Raw genomic sequence first — 16,726 nt, forward strand, 5'->3', positions numbered from 1 at the left:
AAGGAATAGGGTTAGGTTTTGGCACCGTTTTACATGAGGTTAAGGTTGGGAATAAGGTTTAGGTTTAACAGTTTAAGCATAGCTTACTTAGGTTACGTTTAGGAATACCAGGCTGAGCAGCAGTCCTGCCGGCTGTACCCCCGGGGTGACTGTGTTTGGAGGCAAGCTTTCCAGTATTCTTGTGATCTACAAACACACAATACATTGCACCACGATGCGTTGTGAGCTTGTAGATCTTAGCTAATTTTTGTTGTTGAAAATATGCCAGAAACATTTTTACTTGAATTATGTCAATGCATATTAAGCATAGAATATCAGACAGTTTCAAACATTTCTACAAAATAAAGGCATACTGTATGTTTAAGTCGGTCTGACCAGGAGCAGAGACAACATATCCCCACCGGTAATAAATTGAATTATATCAAAAGCAGAAGCATGGATTCCACCGCATCCCCCTAGGAAATAGAACCTTCATTATACAACAAATACAACCGTCTTTAACTAAAATGGAATATTTTAACCCACAAAGAGAATGAATCAATGCACATTTCTCACAACTCAAAGACATGGGGGGAGAAATAGTCAAAGCTGCACTAACTTTCCTCTTCTTCTACCCCGTAGTGTTTATCAATTATAAATTGAATCTTGACCATCAGTTCAAAATTCGTGCCAGGTCCTGTGTTTGGGTGAGACATGACCTTTGACACAATCTAAATTTCAATAGAAGAGCATATAGACAAAATTCAACCACCCCAATTGTATAAGTTATGTTATAACTTATACAATTGAGCACAGTGCTCTGTGCTCAAAGTGCAATTAAAAAGCTTTTTTAATTGCACTTTGAGCACAGAGCACTTTATGAGCATGATAAAAATAAAAGGAAAAATGTTTCCCTAAGTCTCAGTCTATAGAAGTTTTTACTTCATTTTGTTAAACAGTGAGCGACTCTGTCAAGTTTTCCTCTATGTTTTTGAGACCACCGCTCCTGTAGACGAAGAAAGGCGCAACAGTTTTCTCAGTGCTTCAGTGTGACCTTTCTTACCCAGATATATAGACTACACAAATATTTGAGGTTCAGTGTCTTGCTCAAAGGTACTTTGACAGCATTAACAGTTGCCTGTCACTGTGCGATTAGTGGTCGAGGACATTTAGGACGGTAGTCGATATTACAGAACTGAATCATGACAGATTAACTGAATCATGAGAGATGAACTGAATCATATTAGATGAATTGCACTCTTTTTGCACAGTTTTTTGTTAGACTATGAGGTATTTATTTATTCTATTTGCCTTTTAAAGAGCATGGTAGGATATACATATAGGACAGTAGGACAGTAGGATTGTATGTTTATCTTTATCTTGTATGTATTTTATGTCATTTTTTAAAAGATATTTTTGGGGCTTTTTGCCTCTATTCATAGATCACAGTAGGTAGACAGTAAACAGGGAGAGAGATGGGGGGGGGGGGACACACGCAGCAAAGGTTGTCAGGATCGGGACTCGAACCCGCGACCCGCTAGACCAGCCCGGTCCTTTTATGTCTTTTTTTAAATGCTGACCCTGGGAGCTGAGCTCCAAAATGTCTTATGCACTTGTGCAAATGGCAAATAAAGTAAAAGAGAAAAGGTTATTAAAAAAAATACAAAAAAGCCTTTAACTATCTGAGCTGCTCCAATGTCTATCCCTTCTTTGTCAAATAAAGTATTTTCTATTCCATTAACAGGCAATATAAATGTGTAACTGCTACACACCACTTGCCTGCACTCTACTGTGCAGAGAATGGAACCAGCAACCAGCAATCAGTCAGCCTGTGTGCCTCCAGGTATTGTAACTCCAAGCTGTACTGTCATTAATAAACACTGCAGGAGTCTGTCCTTAGCCCACTCCTTTTCCCCTCTTTTCATCAAATCTCTTTGATTCTCAAAATGTATGCTGATCTAAAAGATCACAGCACATTGTGAGTTTGCACTGATGGTTGTTCGCCTATTGGGACATACTCGGAACAGGGATATGGTTCAAGTATTAAAGAGACACTAGCTGATTTGCTATTTCCCTTTCTGTATGATGACAAAAATATGCTGAAAAACAACTTAAAGGAGGTGCTGGAGTCACAAAGGGAAAATGAGAAAAATAAAGGGAAGCTCCGCAAACTCAGATCTGCGCACAATCGACGTATTTATTTTGCAAGCTTTCGCTACTGACCTTCTTCAGGCTTCACTTTCTGTATGACTATACATTGGATGCAGATGTTCTGGAGTTAGTTTTTTCAGTTGTGATTCAGCATCCCCTTTATGAGATAAATAGTCTTTCTACCACATAGGCAGAGATGGCCTTTATTAATATGGTTTATGGTAATTTTATTTAAACTATATTCGTAGTTAACAGCTCAAACACAATAATTTTACTGTCAACAATTCTGTGTAAATGCATGTCAGTTTGTCCTGTTTTTCTTTCATATATTTTTTCTCAAAGGAGTCCCTCTAGTTGATGTCCCAGATTAGACTCCAAGATCATGAATTTCTTGGGCAATGAAGAAGATGATCAGCCCGAATGATGCCTGGTGATGTCACATGCTGTAGAGTCAACACAAATAAGCTGTTAGAGAACTGTTGCGTAAAATGTGATTATCAAACCTTCTCAAGAGGATCACTAGGGGGGGGATTCCCTGCATCATCGAAAAGGGAATCCCCGATATGCAGACATGACGCAGCAGGTCAAGATGCTCTCCGTCTGATATGTTCCCCCCCCTTGTCTGGCCTCCTCTACTTTTGAGACCCCCCCCAGAGTCAAGATGAAGTGGAGTGAACCCCATTGGTCCATACAGGTCAGTAGTATGCCTGACAGGCTGTTCGAACATGGCCTTGCCCCAAGTTGAAGGGGCGTAGGGGTGGAGGGTTGGGATATCCCTGCATCAAGGTGCCAGAGGTAGATATGGCTGTTTGTGCCTTATCTTTCTCGTCCCCCAAGGGCGCCCAGGCGAGTGGAGAGTCGTCGAGTGCAGGCCTTTCAGGTCGACGTAGTTTCATATGGGTGTTCCCTCTGCTGGCATTCGTTCTCTGTACTCATCTTCATCGGTTTTTTGGTCACTCAATCGCTTGGCGCGACTACGTTTACTACGTTTACAGCGCAGCGATCGTCCTGTCCCCAGCGCCGCAGACCAGGTGGGAGTACCTGTGTGCAGGTAAGGGGGGTGTGGCCTTCTGTGGTCATGGGGTTATTGGCACTTAATGGACTAGAAGGGTCAAATTAGTTGGGTGGAGCACAGGTGAAACACAATGGACAATTTGAATTGATCCTGGCTTACTCATGGTGGCTTGCTAATTTAAATTTACAGTGCGTCTACAAGCTGAGGGCAGAAATTCAGGCCCCTTTTTTCCAACAAGTTGGTCAATTTCCATAAGAAACCATTCAATATGTTATTGAAAAAGTATATTTCTGTAAAAGATATTTGATGTATAGGCTGAAGGGGATTCAGAGCATTAATGGTAGTTGATGTTGATGATTCTACAAATGTATGTCTATCTATTCTGCATAGTTTGAGGGTCACATTTCTAAAGCTTGTTATGATTTAACAGCAAATAAATTCCTTATCTTTCCAATATCCGTCATTATAATAATATTGTGTAATTTGCTATGGGTTTGTTTGTTGGCTTATTGTTATCGTAAGGGACTATGCCATACAATTTGACATAAATTGTAATATTCATTCCACTTTCTTCTGGAAAATATCAAGCCAATTCAATTAAAACAATCCCTTGCATGTAATAATGCAGTATGCTGCCAGCTGTGCTGTTCAATTGATATTCATTTAATAATTTGTGCTCCAAGAATTATATTATAGTGAATGAGCATTGCTCATTCTATGCGCATTTCTATATACTGTAGATTATAGCTTAATATGTGTATCTCATTTGTATTTCAAATAGTGGCCTCTCTGTAATAATGGTGTTACCGTAGTGTATGATAGAAGTATCACAGTGTTCTGTAACAAATAGGGAGTAACCAATAGATAAGAAAATATATGTCGGCTGTTTCACTACATAAGGTACAGTGCTGTAGGACACATGCTGTAGTCTCAACGGCTGTCTCACTATCTGCCATCAGCCATGGTCCTGAGCTCACCAGACTAGTGTCTGTCACAGTAGATTGCAGAAAATGTTAGGGCTGGGCGATATGGACCCAAATAGCACAACATGTTTGACTAAATACCAGTTGACAATCATTTTTATATATAATATATAATATAATAATTAGTAAATTAGATTGTGTAGCATCATGTAGTTGAAAAGTGTTTCATTGTTATTTAAAGTATCTTCTTGGATGTTTTCCAGTAATATTGTTAATCCAAACAAGATGCTGTACATCCCAACTATTCATGTAGACAGAAACTTGTGCCACTCACCAGCAGAAGTGTTGGCTTCAAATGTTACTGAGGCTCATATTGAGCCTCGTCTTTGTCACAATTGCAAGCATATCTCAAATTGTATTTGAATCTCATATGAGGAGATATATATTTGTGTTTATGATTGTTGTTTTATTGCTACAGGGAATGCTCGGCCGTTGCTGAGAATTTATGGGAAGACGATACACATCTGAAACACATCAATGGAAAACAATCTGTCTTTTGGGGTCAGCCTAACTTTTTTCCACACTTGTTAAGGGAGCATTTTTGTCAACCTTATCTCCATAAATTAAGTTATAATTATTACTATACAACTCCCTCTACTTTGTGTCTCAGAGGTGGGCTGTGGATAACTAGAAAATTCATTAGACATTATTGGTGGGGATTTCAATTCAGTTCCAGGCTTTTTTTCCCCTGGAATTTTATAGTACGTAGACATAAATGGGACCATCTCAGTAAGCATTAATATGGACTGATATGCAGAGATAAGGTTGGATTTCCTTTAAAGATTATGATGTAATGGTGACTTAATGCCTTGGGTATTGTATTGGTATTACAATGGACTGTGGGAGTACTGGGAGAGTTTAGTATGTGTGTAGTAAAGTTAAGTGTTTTTCCACATCACCATTGCCTTTTCAATCCCTGCAAGCTCTCTTCCATTAATTATTCTTTGTCTTTAATCTAAACTAGGGCAGTGACTCGTCATATGAAGACAATGAGTCAGCCTTCCCTTCTCCATTAAGACTGTAAGTTCCTTAGAGGTTTTTCTTCTAACTGTAAAAAAAGAAAAAGTGATAGGAGATAGTTAAGTAGTCAAATCCTGCCCTCCTCTGGCCATGGAGAGAACAGCACCCTTATCTTTTCAAAAACCAAACTTGAGGAGCCTGAAATGAGTGCTCCCTTTTAGTAGAGGACCAGGCTAAGATATGTATTCACTTAATTTAGGAGAAAATATCTCAACTGTGGCTGATATGACCGCCGCGAACAACTTGGGAACTATGGCTAATTCTCTATCCGGGACGAAATACCTGAAAATGACCACACCCTATTTAAAATGACCGCTAGTTGAAACATGTCTCTAACTTCGAAACCGTTGGAGCTACAGATTTTCTGAGATGCTCAAAATGTTCAGAATACTCATGTTTGAATACTCAATAGACCATATGCACATGGCGGTCATCTTTCCACAAGTTAATGGCAGGGTGGAAACTAGCCATAATTTGCCAATGACCGCCCATACATCCAAACTGACACAGTCCAATCTAATTGTATTACATTATGTCAAACTCACCAACATTGCAGCTGTATGAAAAGCTTTAATTATCCTAATTATAGAAAGAGCATCATTCAAGCTTTTTGTACGGCTGCAATGTTGGTGAGTTTGACATAATTTAATACAATTAGATAAGACTTTGTCGGTTTAGATGTCAATGGCAAATTGTTGCTAGTTTCCACCCTGCCATTAACTTGTGGAAAGAGTGCATGAGTATTCTGAACATTTTGAGCATCTCAGAAAATCTGTAGCTCCAACGGTTTAGAAGTTAGAGCCATGTTTCGACTAGCGGTCATTTAAAAAAGGGTGTGGTCATTTTCAGGTATTTCGTCCCGGATAGAGAATTAGCCATAGTTCCCAAGTTGTTCGCGGTGGTCATATTAGCCAAGAACAGTTGAGATATTCTCTCCTAAATGAAGTGCATACATATCTTAGCCTGGTCCTAGACTATTTTGAATATCCTGGAAGATAGCAAGCTGCAGTGCAGACCCTATACCCTGCCTCACTTGAACACCACATCACAATAGCAATTATATTATATGATTTTCCTCCCAAAACACCCCCCCCCCCCCTGTCAGGGCTGAGTTGCGTCGCTTCGTAAGCAGAAAGACAAGCTCCTGGCATCTTGTCCGTAAAATCTGGTGAGACATTGAGAGGCGTTGCAGAGCAGAACCCCTGCTCTACTTAGCCTTATCGTTCAGTTTATACCACTGTTCTGTATCCTCCTCCCCACCAGGGCTCCACCAGGCCACCGAGACAGCTATGACCTGGAGCAGAGGAGGGCGGACGAGGGGGTCGTGGTGCCCTTCGAGACGATGGTCCTCCCCGCGTCCTCAGAGGGTAAGCTGCTCTGATGCAGTATACTTCTCATAGTGAGATCCGGGGTCCTTGAGGGGTCAGATCAGTTTAACAACTTTTACCATGTGTATCGGATATTTGAAAATAACGAACTCACAACATGTTGCAATGAGTCAACTAAATTGAAAGATTTTGAATAGTCTTTGAACATTTTAACACAAATCTTGTATGGGTGTTCCAAGGCACAGACAGTAAATGTGGGGATCTGTGTGATGAAAATGTTTGAGGGTCACTGCTCTCATCATCACCCTCCCCAGTACAAGCAGGGGGTTTCATCAGTCTCCCGACATGCATAATTGTTCATCATGCAAAGGTTGTATGATATCAAAGGTTAATTGCATTTTTATCTGGACATTTTCAGCCTTCCGGAACCTGAACACCAACGCCAACACAAGAGGGGATGCTCAGGTAGGTCTACCATCTTAATTTGAAAGTGTAAAAATAAAAATGTACTCATAAAATTCTAACTCTTAACTCTGTTAATTCATTCAAACTGTATGGTAGAGTATGTTAATATAATATAGTTTATACAAATGTGGATTCAGTCTCCCTGCTCTTATTGAGACATGTATATGTCTGTGTCTGGTTTAACATGACTGGTTGTTGACAACAATGACAAGTGTACTACAGACTGACAATTTCTCCCCTGGGCAAGCTCCTCTATATTAGCTCAGGAATAAGTGACGAGTTTGGCACTTGTGGCAAGAAACCTGGGTTTTAATCTGGGTTAGAACAGGAAGGGTTACAGAGGGTTTAACATGTATCATTCTGTCTTAACGTTGCTGTGTTATATGGTGGCAGGCCTATGTAGAGTTGAATGAGCTCCAGGGTAGCACCTGGCAGGAGACCGGCCGCTGGGTTGGCTACGAGGAGAACTTAGACCCAACTAGCGGACAATGGAGCTCCGCGCACGTCTCCTACCTCACCTTCAAGAGTCTCCTGCAGCTCCGCAAGATCATGAGCACAGGTACTGTACACACAGGCAGACCCCTCAGCGAAATGCATCGGATGGGAAAACGCAGAGCTGACAAGTTTACGCTAATTTTGATTTCCATTGTGACCGTTTGCCTAAAATGCATTTAGGTGTTATCCTCCTGGACCTGAATGCCAGCTCACTGTCTGCTGTGGCTGAGAAGGTCGTGGACGAACTGCTGAGCAAAGACGAAATACGTGCCGGCGATCGAGATTCTGTACTGAGGGCTCTGCTGATGAGACGCAGGTATCACTCATGCGGTATACAATAGTAGTTTTACATACACTCGCGCAGCCTTTGATCTAGTGATGGATACCTACAAACTGTCTATTTACACACTATGCTCCATAGAGCTTCTCACTCGCAGAATCCTGTCACAATGACAAGCTACACAGGTTGCAGTTGCACGTAAAAGTCATTAAATGATACAGTTGTGTATTCTATTTATTTTGTAATCTCACGCTCTCTCTCTCTCTCTTTGTCCTTCCAGTCAATCTGACCAAGGTACTGAAGGAGGGCAGATCGGGACTGAACCAGGAGACATTGAGATGCAGACCTTTTCAGTCACCAAGAGGGTATAGTGCATTTTCAGTTATCCTGCTATATGCCCAATAAGCATCGCTTTCATCTGTTATGAACATCTCATAACTCACTAATCTGTTGACTGCCCACTGTTTTGCAGAGAGACTACTCTGACAGAGTGGAGGGCTCCATCGTTCTCTCAGGTAAATAAGTGCATGACATTTCAGACGTGAAAGTGGGTCTCTTTATATTATTATCATTATTGTGTGTACAGTATATTTAAGCTATTGTTTTCATTTGCTCACAGGCGTCCTGGACACATTGCAGAAGCCAGCGGTGGCCTTCGTCCGGCTGAGTGACTCCGTGGTGATGCAGTCTGCCCTCGAGGCTCCCGTGCCCGTTCGCTTCATCTTCGTCCTGGTGGGACCCAGTCAGAGTGGGCTGGATTACCACGAGGGTGGCCGCGCTATGGGCGCCCTGATGGCCGACTGGGTGAGAGACGGTGGAGACAGTGGAGAGGGAGAAATGTTGATGACACTCTAGCTGTTGACTAGTTTGTCGTCCTGAATCGGGCTGTCACAAATCAAGACATTTTACTTGACGAATAATTGTCATCAAAAATAATTGCGATTAACGATTGAATCGTGTTTTTTGTCATTGAACGTCAAAACATCAAATTACTTTTGTGTTTTCGACTTTTATGGGTTATAAACACAAATCGCACAGGATCAGATATGTCAACTAACTTAAATAAACAAAGAAATGACTGAAATGATCATTACCAATACTCAAAATAAATAGTAATAGGTTATATTTCATCATTTTAAAACGTTTGTAGAAATAGCTGATCTAAGTAAGTAAGTAAGTACCGTAAGTAATTAGTACTGGTTGATCTACAAGCTCACAGTGAGCTTGTAGATCTGCTAATATGTCTACTATATATATTTTTATTATGGGTTTTTTTCAACGTGGAAACGATTATGACAATAATTCAAATTGCCTTATTATCTCAAATGATTGCGATTATGTGTAATGATTAGTGACAGGCCTATACCTGAGAAGAGCTAAAAACTAAAACCTTCTGTCTTGCAGTTGTCTGTTGTTTATTGGACCCTGAGTCTGAACAAATAAAGTTGATTGATTGATTGATTGATTGATTGATTGATTGATTGATTGATTGATTGATTGATTGCAGGTGTTTGGTCTGGAGGCGTACCTTGCGCAGACGGGACAGGACGTGACCAACGCCATCGCTGACTTCATGGACTGCAGCATCGTCATCCCCCCCACTGAGATCCAGGACCAGGCCATGCTGGCGCCGGTCATCGACTTCCAGCGGAAGCTGCTCCGCGACAGACTCCGCCCATGTGACAATCGGCTCGCCTTCGGCGACAGGGCCAAAGGTCAGTCTTACATCATGCAGTTCTCGCATCTTCAATTTGAAGCTGAATTTAATTCTCCTCTCATGTCCTTTCATATATGCTGTATCTTGAGTTTGTATGTTGTTGTTTTTACATAATTAAAAGTGAAATATTAAAAACACAATGACTCTTTGAGCATTTTGCATAATCTTAATTACCTACAACTTCATTGTGTGTGCGGAGGTAGAAAATTAGCCAATCTGCTATTTTCACTACTTTTGGAACATTTTGAAATGCCAGGTTGAAAGTTATGCAGGTTGAAAGACTTATACAAGCCTGACGGCGACGATAAAAAAAAGAAAGACACATTGTATAGCAGACCTACTATAGAAATGTTAACATTTGGTTTCCTTGTTGACCAGCTGTGAAAGCCCCAGAGGAGCCCAGAGAGGACCCACTGGCTCGTACAGGTTATCCTTTCGGTGGGATGGTGAGAGACCTGAAGCGTCGTTTCCGTCACTACCTCAGTGATTTCACAGACGCCCTGAACCCTCAGGTCCTGGCCGCCGTCATCTTCATCTACTTTGCTGCCCTGTCCCCTGCTGTCACCTTCGGAGGACTTCTGGGTAAGCACTTGAATACGCAACTATGACTTTGCCAGCGCTTCGTTTCTTTAGGCACGCATTCACGCAACATTCATGACTCTTAAATTATTATGCACATCAGCCACTTTTTAAATGCACTTTATTCTACTTCTATGCTCTAATTCTCTGTCTATCTTTTTAACTGCATTGTTGGACCTGCACAATTAAGAATTTCACCCATGTAATGTGATGTGACAGTAAAGTTTTATTCTGATACTCGGATACATCTATTTGTGTTACAGTATTTAATATGATAGAGAATTATTAAGTGTGTGCATAATTCCTCATTTGTCTGACCCTATAGCTGATAAAACAAAAAGCTGGATGGGGGTGTCAGAGCTTATGATATCGACCAGCATCCAGGGAATCATCTTCAGTTTCATTGCTGCCCAACCTCTGCTAGTCATTGGTTTCTCTGGACCACTGCTTGTGTTTGAGGAGGCTTTTTTCCAAGTACGTACAATTCACATTTCTAGACTGGCGTGTCCACGTTAGCCGTAAAAGCCATATAATGTTTTTCAGTGACATTGATTCTTGCCTTTGTTTCTTCTATGTTATAGTTCTGCGAGAGTAACGACATTGAGTACATAGTGGGTCGAGTCTGGGTCGGAATGTGGCTAATCGTGATTGTGATATTAATCGTGGCCGTGGAGGGAAGCTTCATGGTCCGATACATCTCTCGCTTCACCCAGGAATTATTCTCAATCCTCATCTCGCTCATCTTCATCTACGAGACCTTCAGTAAACTCGGAAAGGTCTCCACACCACATTTTCCCATTCCATTTAAATGTCACCAAAATGTTGTTGTTTTATATTCATAATTTCATACACAGTAAAAACAACAAATCATATGGCGTTTCTGTTTGCCTTTTTTTCCTTTTGGACGTTGTGCTTCACCTCTCAGGCAGTCATATTTGCTTTTCTTCTTTCACAGATTTTCGACACCCATCCGTTGATGTGGAAATATGACGAGATAAATACCACAGAACCGCTAGTAACGTTCATCACACAGACCGTCGCAGATGGCAATGGAACTATGGATGTAAAAGTTCCCATAGAATTCCCCAACACTGCCCTGCTGTCTATGTGCCTTATGTTTGGTTGTTTCACCATCGCATACGCACTACGTATATTCAAGCAGGGTCACTTCCTTCCTGACTTCGTAAGTCCATACATTTGACAAATTTGTATACGCATAGTTCTTTTTTGTTGCTGTCGTTTTTTACTTGAAATGTTCCCCCAGGTTAGCCTAGTTTCACTGCAGTGCCTCATCTTCTAGAGAAAATATAAATAAAAGGAAGACGTAAAGTCTAATAATGACGTGGCCTCCCTGTCCAATCTTTAGCCATCGATTGTAAGTTATGAGTGCATTTTGGGAACGAAGCAGCACAAAACAATACAATGTTCAGTGGTGAAGCGGCACTATAAAGGCTGGCTGCTTGTGTGGTGTCCTAGTGTGGTGATATTCATCATAAAGTACACTCTGTGCATACAAACTTATAGACGAGCCTTCTTTTAAATGCCTTGGCCTATGGCCAGGCAATACTAGACTGGACCCTATAATTAAATGAAAAAGCACCTACACTGACAGAAACTCTTCCAATATCATTATATTTTGCTCATTATAACTGAAAAGGAAATGAATACTGAAAAATATTTGAGAATACTACAGTGCAAAAGCATCCTAAGTAATTTGTATGAATGCTAACCAGTGACTCTCTTTTGGTCTGTTTTTCAAGCTCCGTAGCTTGATTGGAGATTTTGGAGTCCCCATCGCTATTTTCTTAATGGCCGCTGTGGATATGAGTGTGAAGGAAGCCTACACTCAGGTAAATTCTTTGCTCTTAAAAAATAAGTAGTATATTTGTGTAGCTAAGATAATCTGAAATTTGAAATGTTGCTTGATCATTACTGTTTATTATTGGTGCTTTTCTTTATTTCTTTGTTATCGTTTATTATTGCTGCTAGATCATTTTACTCTTGTGTACTCGTATATAAGATAACAGATATTGAATCTTGAATTTTAAGAGATCATTGGACCACAAACTCACACCGCTTTAATCACTGAGAGATTTATTTTTCTTTTCATTTGTCTATCAGATGAGCCATACCATCTGCACATTCAAATATTAAAAACAGATTTGGTTTATTGAATCCACTTGACACGTGTGTGTGTGTGTGTGTGTGTGTGTGTGTGTGTGTGTGTGTGTGTGTGTGTGTGTGTGTGTGTGTGTGTGTGTGTGTGTGTGTGTGTGTGTGTGTGTGTGTGTGTGCGCGCACGCGCGCGCGTGCGTTTGCTCTTGTAGAAACTGGTCGTGCCGAAAGGTATTGAGGTGTCCAATCCTGCCGTCAGAGGCTGGTTCATCAGCCCCATGGGACTACACAAAGATTTCCCTATCTGGATGATGCCAGCATGCTGTGTACCAGCCCTACTAGTCTTCATCCTCATCTTCCTCGAGTCCCAGATCACTACGTGAGTGACATTCTGCATGTTGGCATATGTGTCCTGACACACATGCAATATGTTTGTGGTGTTGTTAGTTGGGGGGGTCCTGCTCATGTATTGTGTACATGCATTTATTTCATACTTGTGTCTCACAGTGTTTGAAATAAAGGTGAAATGTAGTGTTTTTAAATGAATGTTTGCATGTTAACAGCAGAACTCTTTCCAGTCACTAACTGTGGTGCACTACTAATATTTAAAATACAACTCTGCAGTGTCACAAACATGCAATTCTCCATATTCAGACCGCATATTCAGACCGCCTAGGTATAGGTGATACCTAGGCGACACTTCCCATAGAGAGCCCATTCATCCAAACAGAAAAGGCCCCTCTAATTATTTTAAACAACGTCAAAATCACCGACATTGCAGCTGTAGGGAAAGCTTGAATTATGCTCTTTCAATCTGTAAAGTGTTTGTTTCATAATTACCAGTAATTACTAGTATTAAAATGTTATTGTCTTTTTATTTATAATGTAGTTATTTATATGTAGTTCATAAAGTTATCATATACTATAACTAAATGCATTTGAAATTAAATTAAAATAAATACTTTTCAGGACTCCAATTCAAAAATAGCAAAAAGTTATTCTGGATTTCAATTCAAATATAGCAAAAGAATAGCTGATCTACAAGCTCGGTTATTAACAGTAATATAATATGCAATGTGGCCCTCTGGAGTGAGTGTGGAAATATAGTGTCAAAGTTGCCCATCCCCTTAGGTATGCCAAAGAGTCAAGCAGGGGTATTGTCAATGCTTGCCCAATGTTGCACATCAAATAAATGTACCCACTATTAATTACATTAACTGCAGCTGTTTACCCTGCTTGACACATGTGAAGAGGGTCTTTAATACGCACGCACTCACGCACTCACTCTGTTTAACTCCTGACTGTCTTTGTGGACTTCCAGGCTGATTGTGAGCAAGCCTGAGAAGAAGATGATCAAGGGTTCTGGATTCCATTGGGACCTGCTCATCCTAGTCACTATGGGTGGCATCTGCTCTATCTTTGGAATGCCCTGGCTGAGTGCTGCCACGGTGCGTTCTGTCACCCATGCCAACGCCCTCACGGTCATGGCCACGGCCCCGAAAACGGGGGTTGAGAAGGTGATTGAGCAACGCGTTAGTGGCATGCTCGTGGCCGTCCTGGTTGGTAAGTGCTGCCATCTACTGTACTGGTAGAGACACTACACAGAATGTCAAGTTGGAGCTATTTCTCTTTTTTATTGATTGTAATTTCGTTCAAGGAAGATAATCCAGTTTAAACACATAACAGACACGTTATGTTACATACAAGATGACATGTCACACTCACCATTGCACGCACCCACACACAAGACGGGTCACAGAAATACCAATGTTGCGATTAAGGCCTATACATCCAGTTTGCTGTGCAATTACTCACAGTAAAGCAAAATGCCTTTGTTAAGCGATCATTTTCTATGCAACTTCCAGGTGTATCCATTTTCATGGAACCCGTACTGAAGATGATTCCAATGACCGCCCTGTTTGGAATCTTCCTCTACATGGGTGTCACCTCCCTCAATGGAATCCAGATGTGGGACAGGATACTTCTATTCTTTGTACCACAGAAATACCATCCTTCAACTGCCTATGCCACCAGGGTATTCCACACTCTTCACAACTTCAGAATGTTGCTAGACCTTTTGAGAGAGATTTTTTTTTAAATATATATTGAATGCATTGCATTCGTGATGCGGTGAAGTGTTACATCAAATGGTGCAATATTCAGTATATAAATAATGAAGAGTCCATGTATTAAATTAAATTAACACATGCATTCATTCCCACTTTCCTCTACTGCTTTTTCAAGGTGTCGACAATGCGGATGCATCTCTTCACTCTGATTCAGCTGCTGATCCTCGGTCTCCTTTGGGCCGTAAAGATGAGCAGCTTCTCTCTGGCACTGCCATTTGTTCTCATTATGACCATCCCTCTGCGTATGCTCATGACGGGCAAGCTCTTCAGTCAAATGGAGATGAAATGTGTAAGTTACAGTCTGGTGCAGTCTGGTGCTCACTCGGATACGCTCTTTATTGGGAGTTTTTATTTCTTAGTTATTGTTTTATTTAAATTTCCATATACTGTACTGTGTGCGTAAGAGAGAGAGAGACAGAGAGAGAGAGACACAGACACACACATTTCTAGTGACCATTTTTATGGGTCGTGACTCGTGAGTAAATTCACAATTTTCTTGTGCAAGCGATGACATTTTTACCATTTTACCTGCTTGCTCAGGGTTTAAATTGAACACACACACATTATTTTTTTACTAGAAATAGTGAAAATAGCCTATCTACAAGCTAAAACAACGCCTTGCAAAGTTGCATCACAATGCATTCTGAGTTTACAGATTAGCTATTTTCAAAAATGGGGGGTCTTGAGCTGAGAGGTTTGGGAGCCACTGCTGTAGTGTGAAGATTCAGTAACTTTTTATATTATGGGTAGGACATTACAAAACCTGCAGAGATGTCTAGAAATCAGCATGCAAACATATCTGGCGATGTGTGTTTCTTTATTGTAATTGGATGTAATCTGTTTCTAGCTGGACGCCGATGATGCCAACGTGAAATTTGATGATGAAGAAGGGGCAGATGTGTAGCCTATAACGCATTGCCATGAACACACCACCATTCACCAATAATCATATGAACTCAAATCCTATTTACCAGTGAGTAATTTGAAAATTGGATATGATGTGCCTTCATAAATAACAGTGGGAAATATATTTGTAACCATGTCTCTTTAGTATTTTTCTTATTTCAGGGGCAATACCACTCAATTTAAGAACAGATGATATATTACTGTGGTCAGAAAAAGGTTCCACCAAAGCTTGTAATCAACCTTGAATATAATCCACATGTTACTAAGACAATCTTTGCAAATTATAAAAATTAAAAAAAGAGACTAAGGGCCGATTCATACTCTTATTTTAGAGCCGAATAAAAGTCGGTTCGACTCTGCATGTAGAGCCTACAATGTGACGTCATTTGAGGTTCGGGGGGCTGACACCGTCCTAAAGTCGTCTCTTCGGTGCTACTGAAAATTTCTGACGAGCCAAAATTATTTCGGCACTACAGCGCCAAAGCAGCGGTAAAATAGGAGTATGAATCGGCCCTTACTCACTACTCAGGGACTTAGAATTCATTTTATTGTAGTACCAACAGCTCTAAAAGAAGCCTATTATGTGCCTTACTACCTTTCCCTTATTTTACTATTTAAATTGTATGTTAATGCAAATGGGAATGCATGTTAAAATTATTTGTATTCTGAAACGCAGTGCTGTTTTCCATTAAGGTCTCGGGTACAGTAGTTGAATATATATTTTAGCTTGAGAATGTGTAGCAATATTGCAAAATTGTTGTCCTACCAATGTTATATCAGTCTAATCATATCTGTACTTAGGGTGATACACAGTAGTTTTATTGAATTTCTAAGATGCATATATAATGCATAATAATGGGACCATCACACCAATCTTTCCCTTGTACTTTTTCCTCACAGTCTCATGATTACGAATTGTGTCATTTATTGTGTTGTGCTATTGTTCATTGAAAGAAGCTAAGCATTCATTTTATTTAGCTGTTCAGTTAGCATATGGATAGTTTGTACATAAGGTTGAGGTATGCTTACTTCTGCTTCTGAATGAGAATTTATTTGCCACATTTTTTAGACCTTTATTAATCCTGTGGAAATTCAATTTAAGCTTCACTCAGCTGATGGCTGCTCAGATGGTCATGATGAGCGCTCTGAGCCTCTGGGGAAGTTCAGCTGTTAAGTGTCTTGCTCACTTATGGGACACTTCTACACGTCGTAGACACAGGTGGATGCGAGGCCTTCTGATTTTCAGCCGGCCTCACTACCAACTAAGCTACTTAACTACGGCCAGTCCAAATCTAATCGAGGAAGTGTAATTTTAGTTATTAATGATTGTAAAGGTGGAGAGAACAGTATTAGGGACACGAACATAGTTTGGCTTAATACATTTGATTATTATGGTGAGGAAACTTTTGTGTAATTGTGGCATTTTTGTCTCATCTATTGTATATTTGTGTGCTTGGAACACTGTACAACATTTTGATTTTCACTTTAATTAAAAAAAAATACATATATACAATTTCTCCCGTGTGGATTATTTTAAACAAACTCATACTAAGGTCACAGCATC

General features: G+C 40.4%; 1 protein-coding gene across 1 annotated transcript; it reads left to right on the top strand.

The window, feature by feature from the left end:
* The first annotated feature begins 2,985 nt into the window (after window positions 1–2,985).
* Window positions 2,986–16,627, top strand: slc4a1a (solute carrier family 4 member 1a (Diego blood group)). The gene is made up of 21 exons (XM_080775327.1): window positions 2,986–3,181; window positions 4,547–4,629; window positions 5,093–5,148; window positions 6,412–6,515; window positions 6,895–6,941; window positions 7,335–7,500; window positions 7,617–7,752; window positions 7,997–8,081; window positions 8,189–8,231; window positions 8,336–8,520; window positions 9,224–9,431; window positions 9,812–10,015; window positions 10,338–10,486; window positions 10,594–10,788; window positions 10,968–11,195; window positions 11,773–11,862; window positions 12,340–12,506; window positions 13,449–13,690; window positions 13,993–14,162; window positions 14,372–14,545; window positions 15,104–16,627. Exons 2-21 carry the CDS (start codon window positions 4,606–4,608, stop codon window positions 15,158–15,160), a joined length of 2,730 nt encoding a protein of 909 aa, XP_080631453.1. The 5' UTR covers window positions 2,986–3,181; window positions 4,547–4,605; the 3' UTR covers window positions 15,161–16,627.
* The last annotated feature ends 99 nt before the right edge of the window (window positions 16,628–16,726 follow it).

This window comes from Protomyctophum bolini (genome assembly GCF_963924005.1).
Source record: "Protomyctophum bolini genome assembly, chromosome: 11".
NCBI classification, from domain to species: Eukaryota; Metazoa; Chordata; class Actinopteri; order Myctophiformes; family Myctophidae; genus Protomyctophum; species Protomyctophum bolini.

Excerpts from the sequence above, each read along its gene's own strand:
- slc4a1a (XM_080775327.1), top strand. The coding sequence starts at position 4,606 with ATGGAAAACAATCTGTCTTTTGGG. Across the intron at positions 6,516-6,894 it reads CCTCCCCGCGTCCTCAGAGG|CCTTCCGGAACCTGAACACC; the intron begins GTAAGCTGCTCT and ends GGACATTTTCAG. Across the intron at positions 6,942-7,334 it reads ACACAAGAGGGGATGCTCAG|GCCTATGTAGAGTTGAATGA; the intron begins GTAGGTCTACCA and ends ATATGGTGGCAG.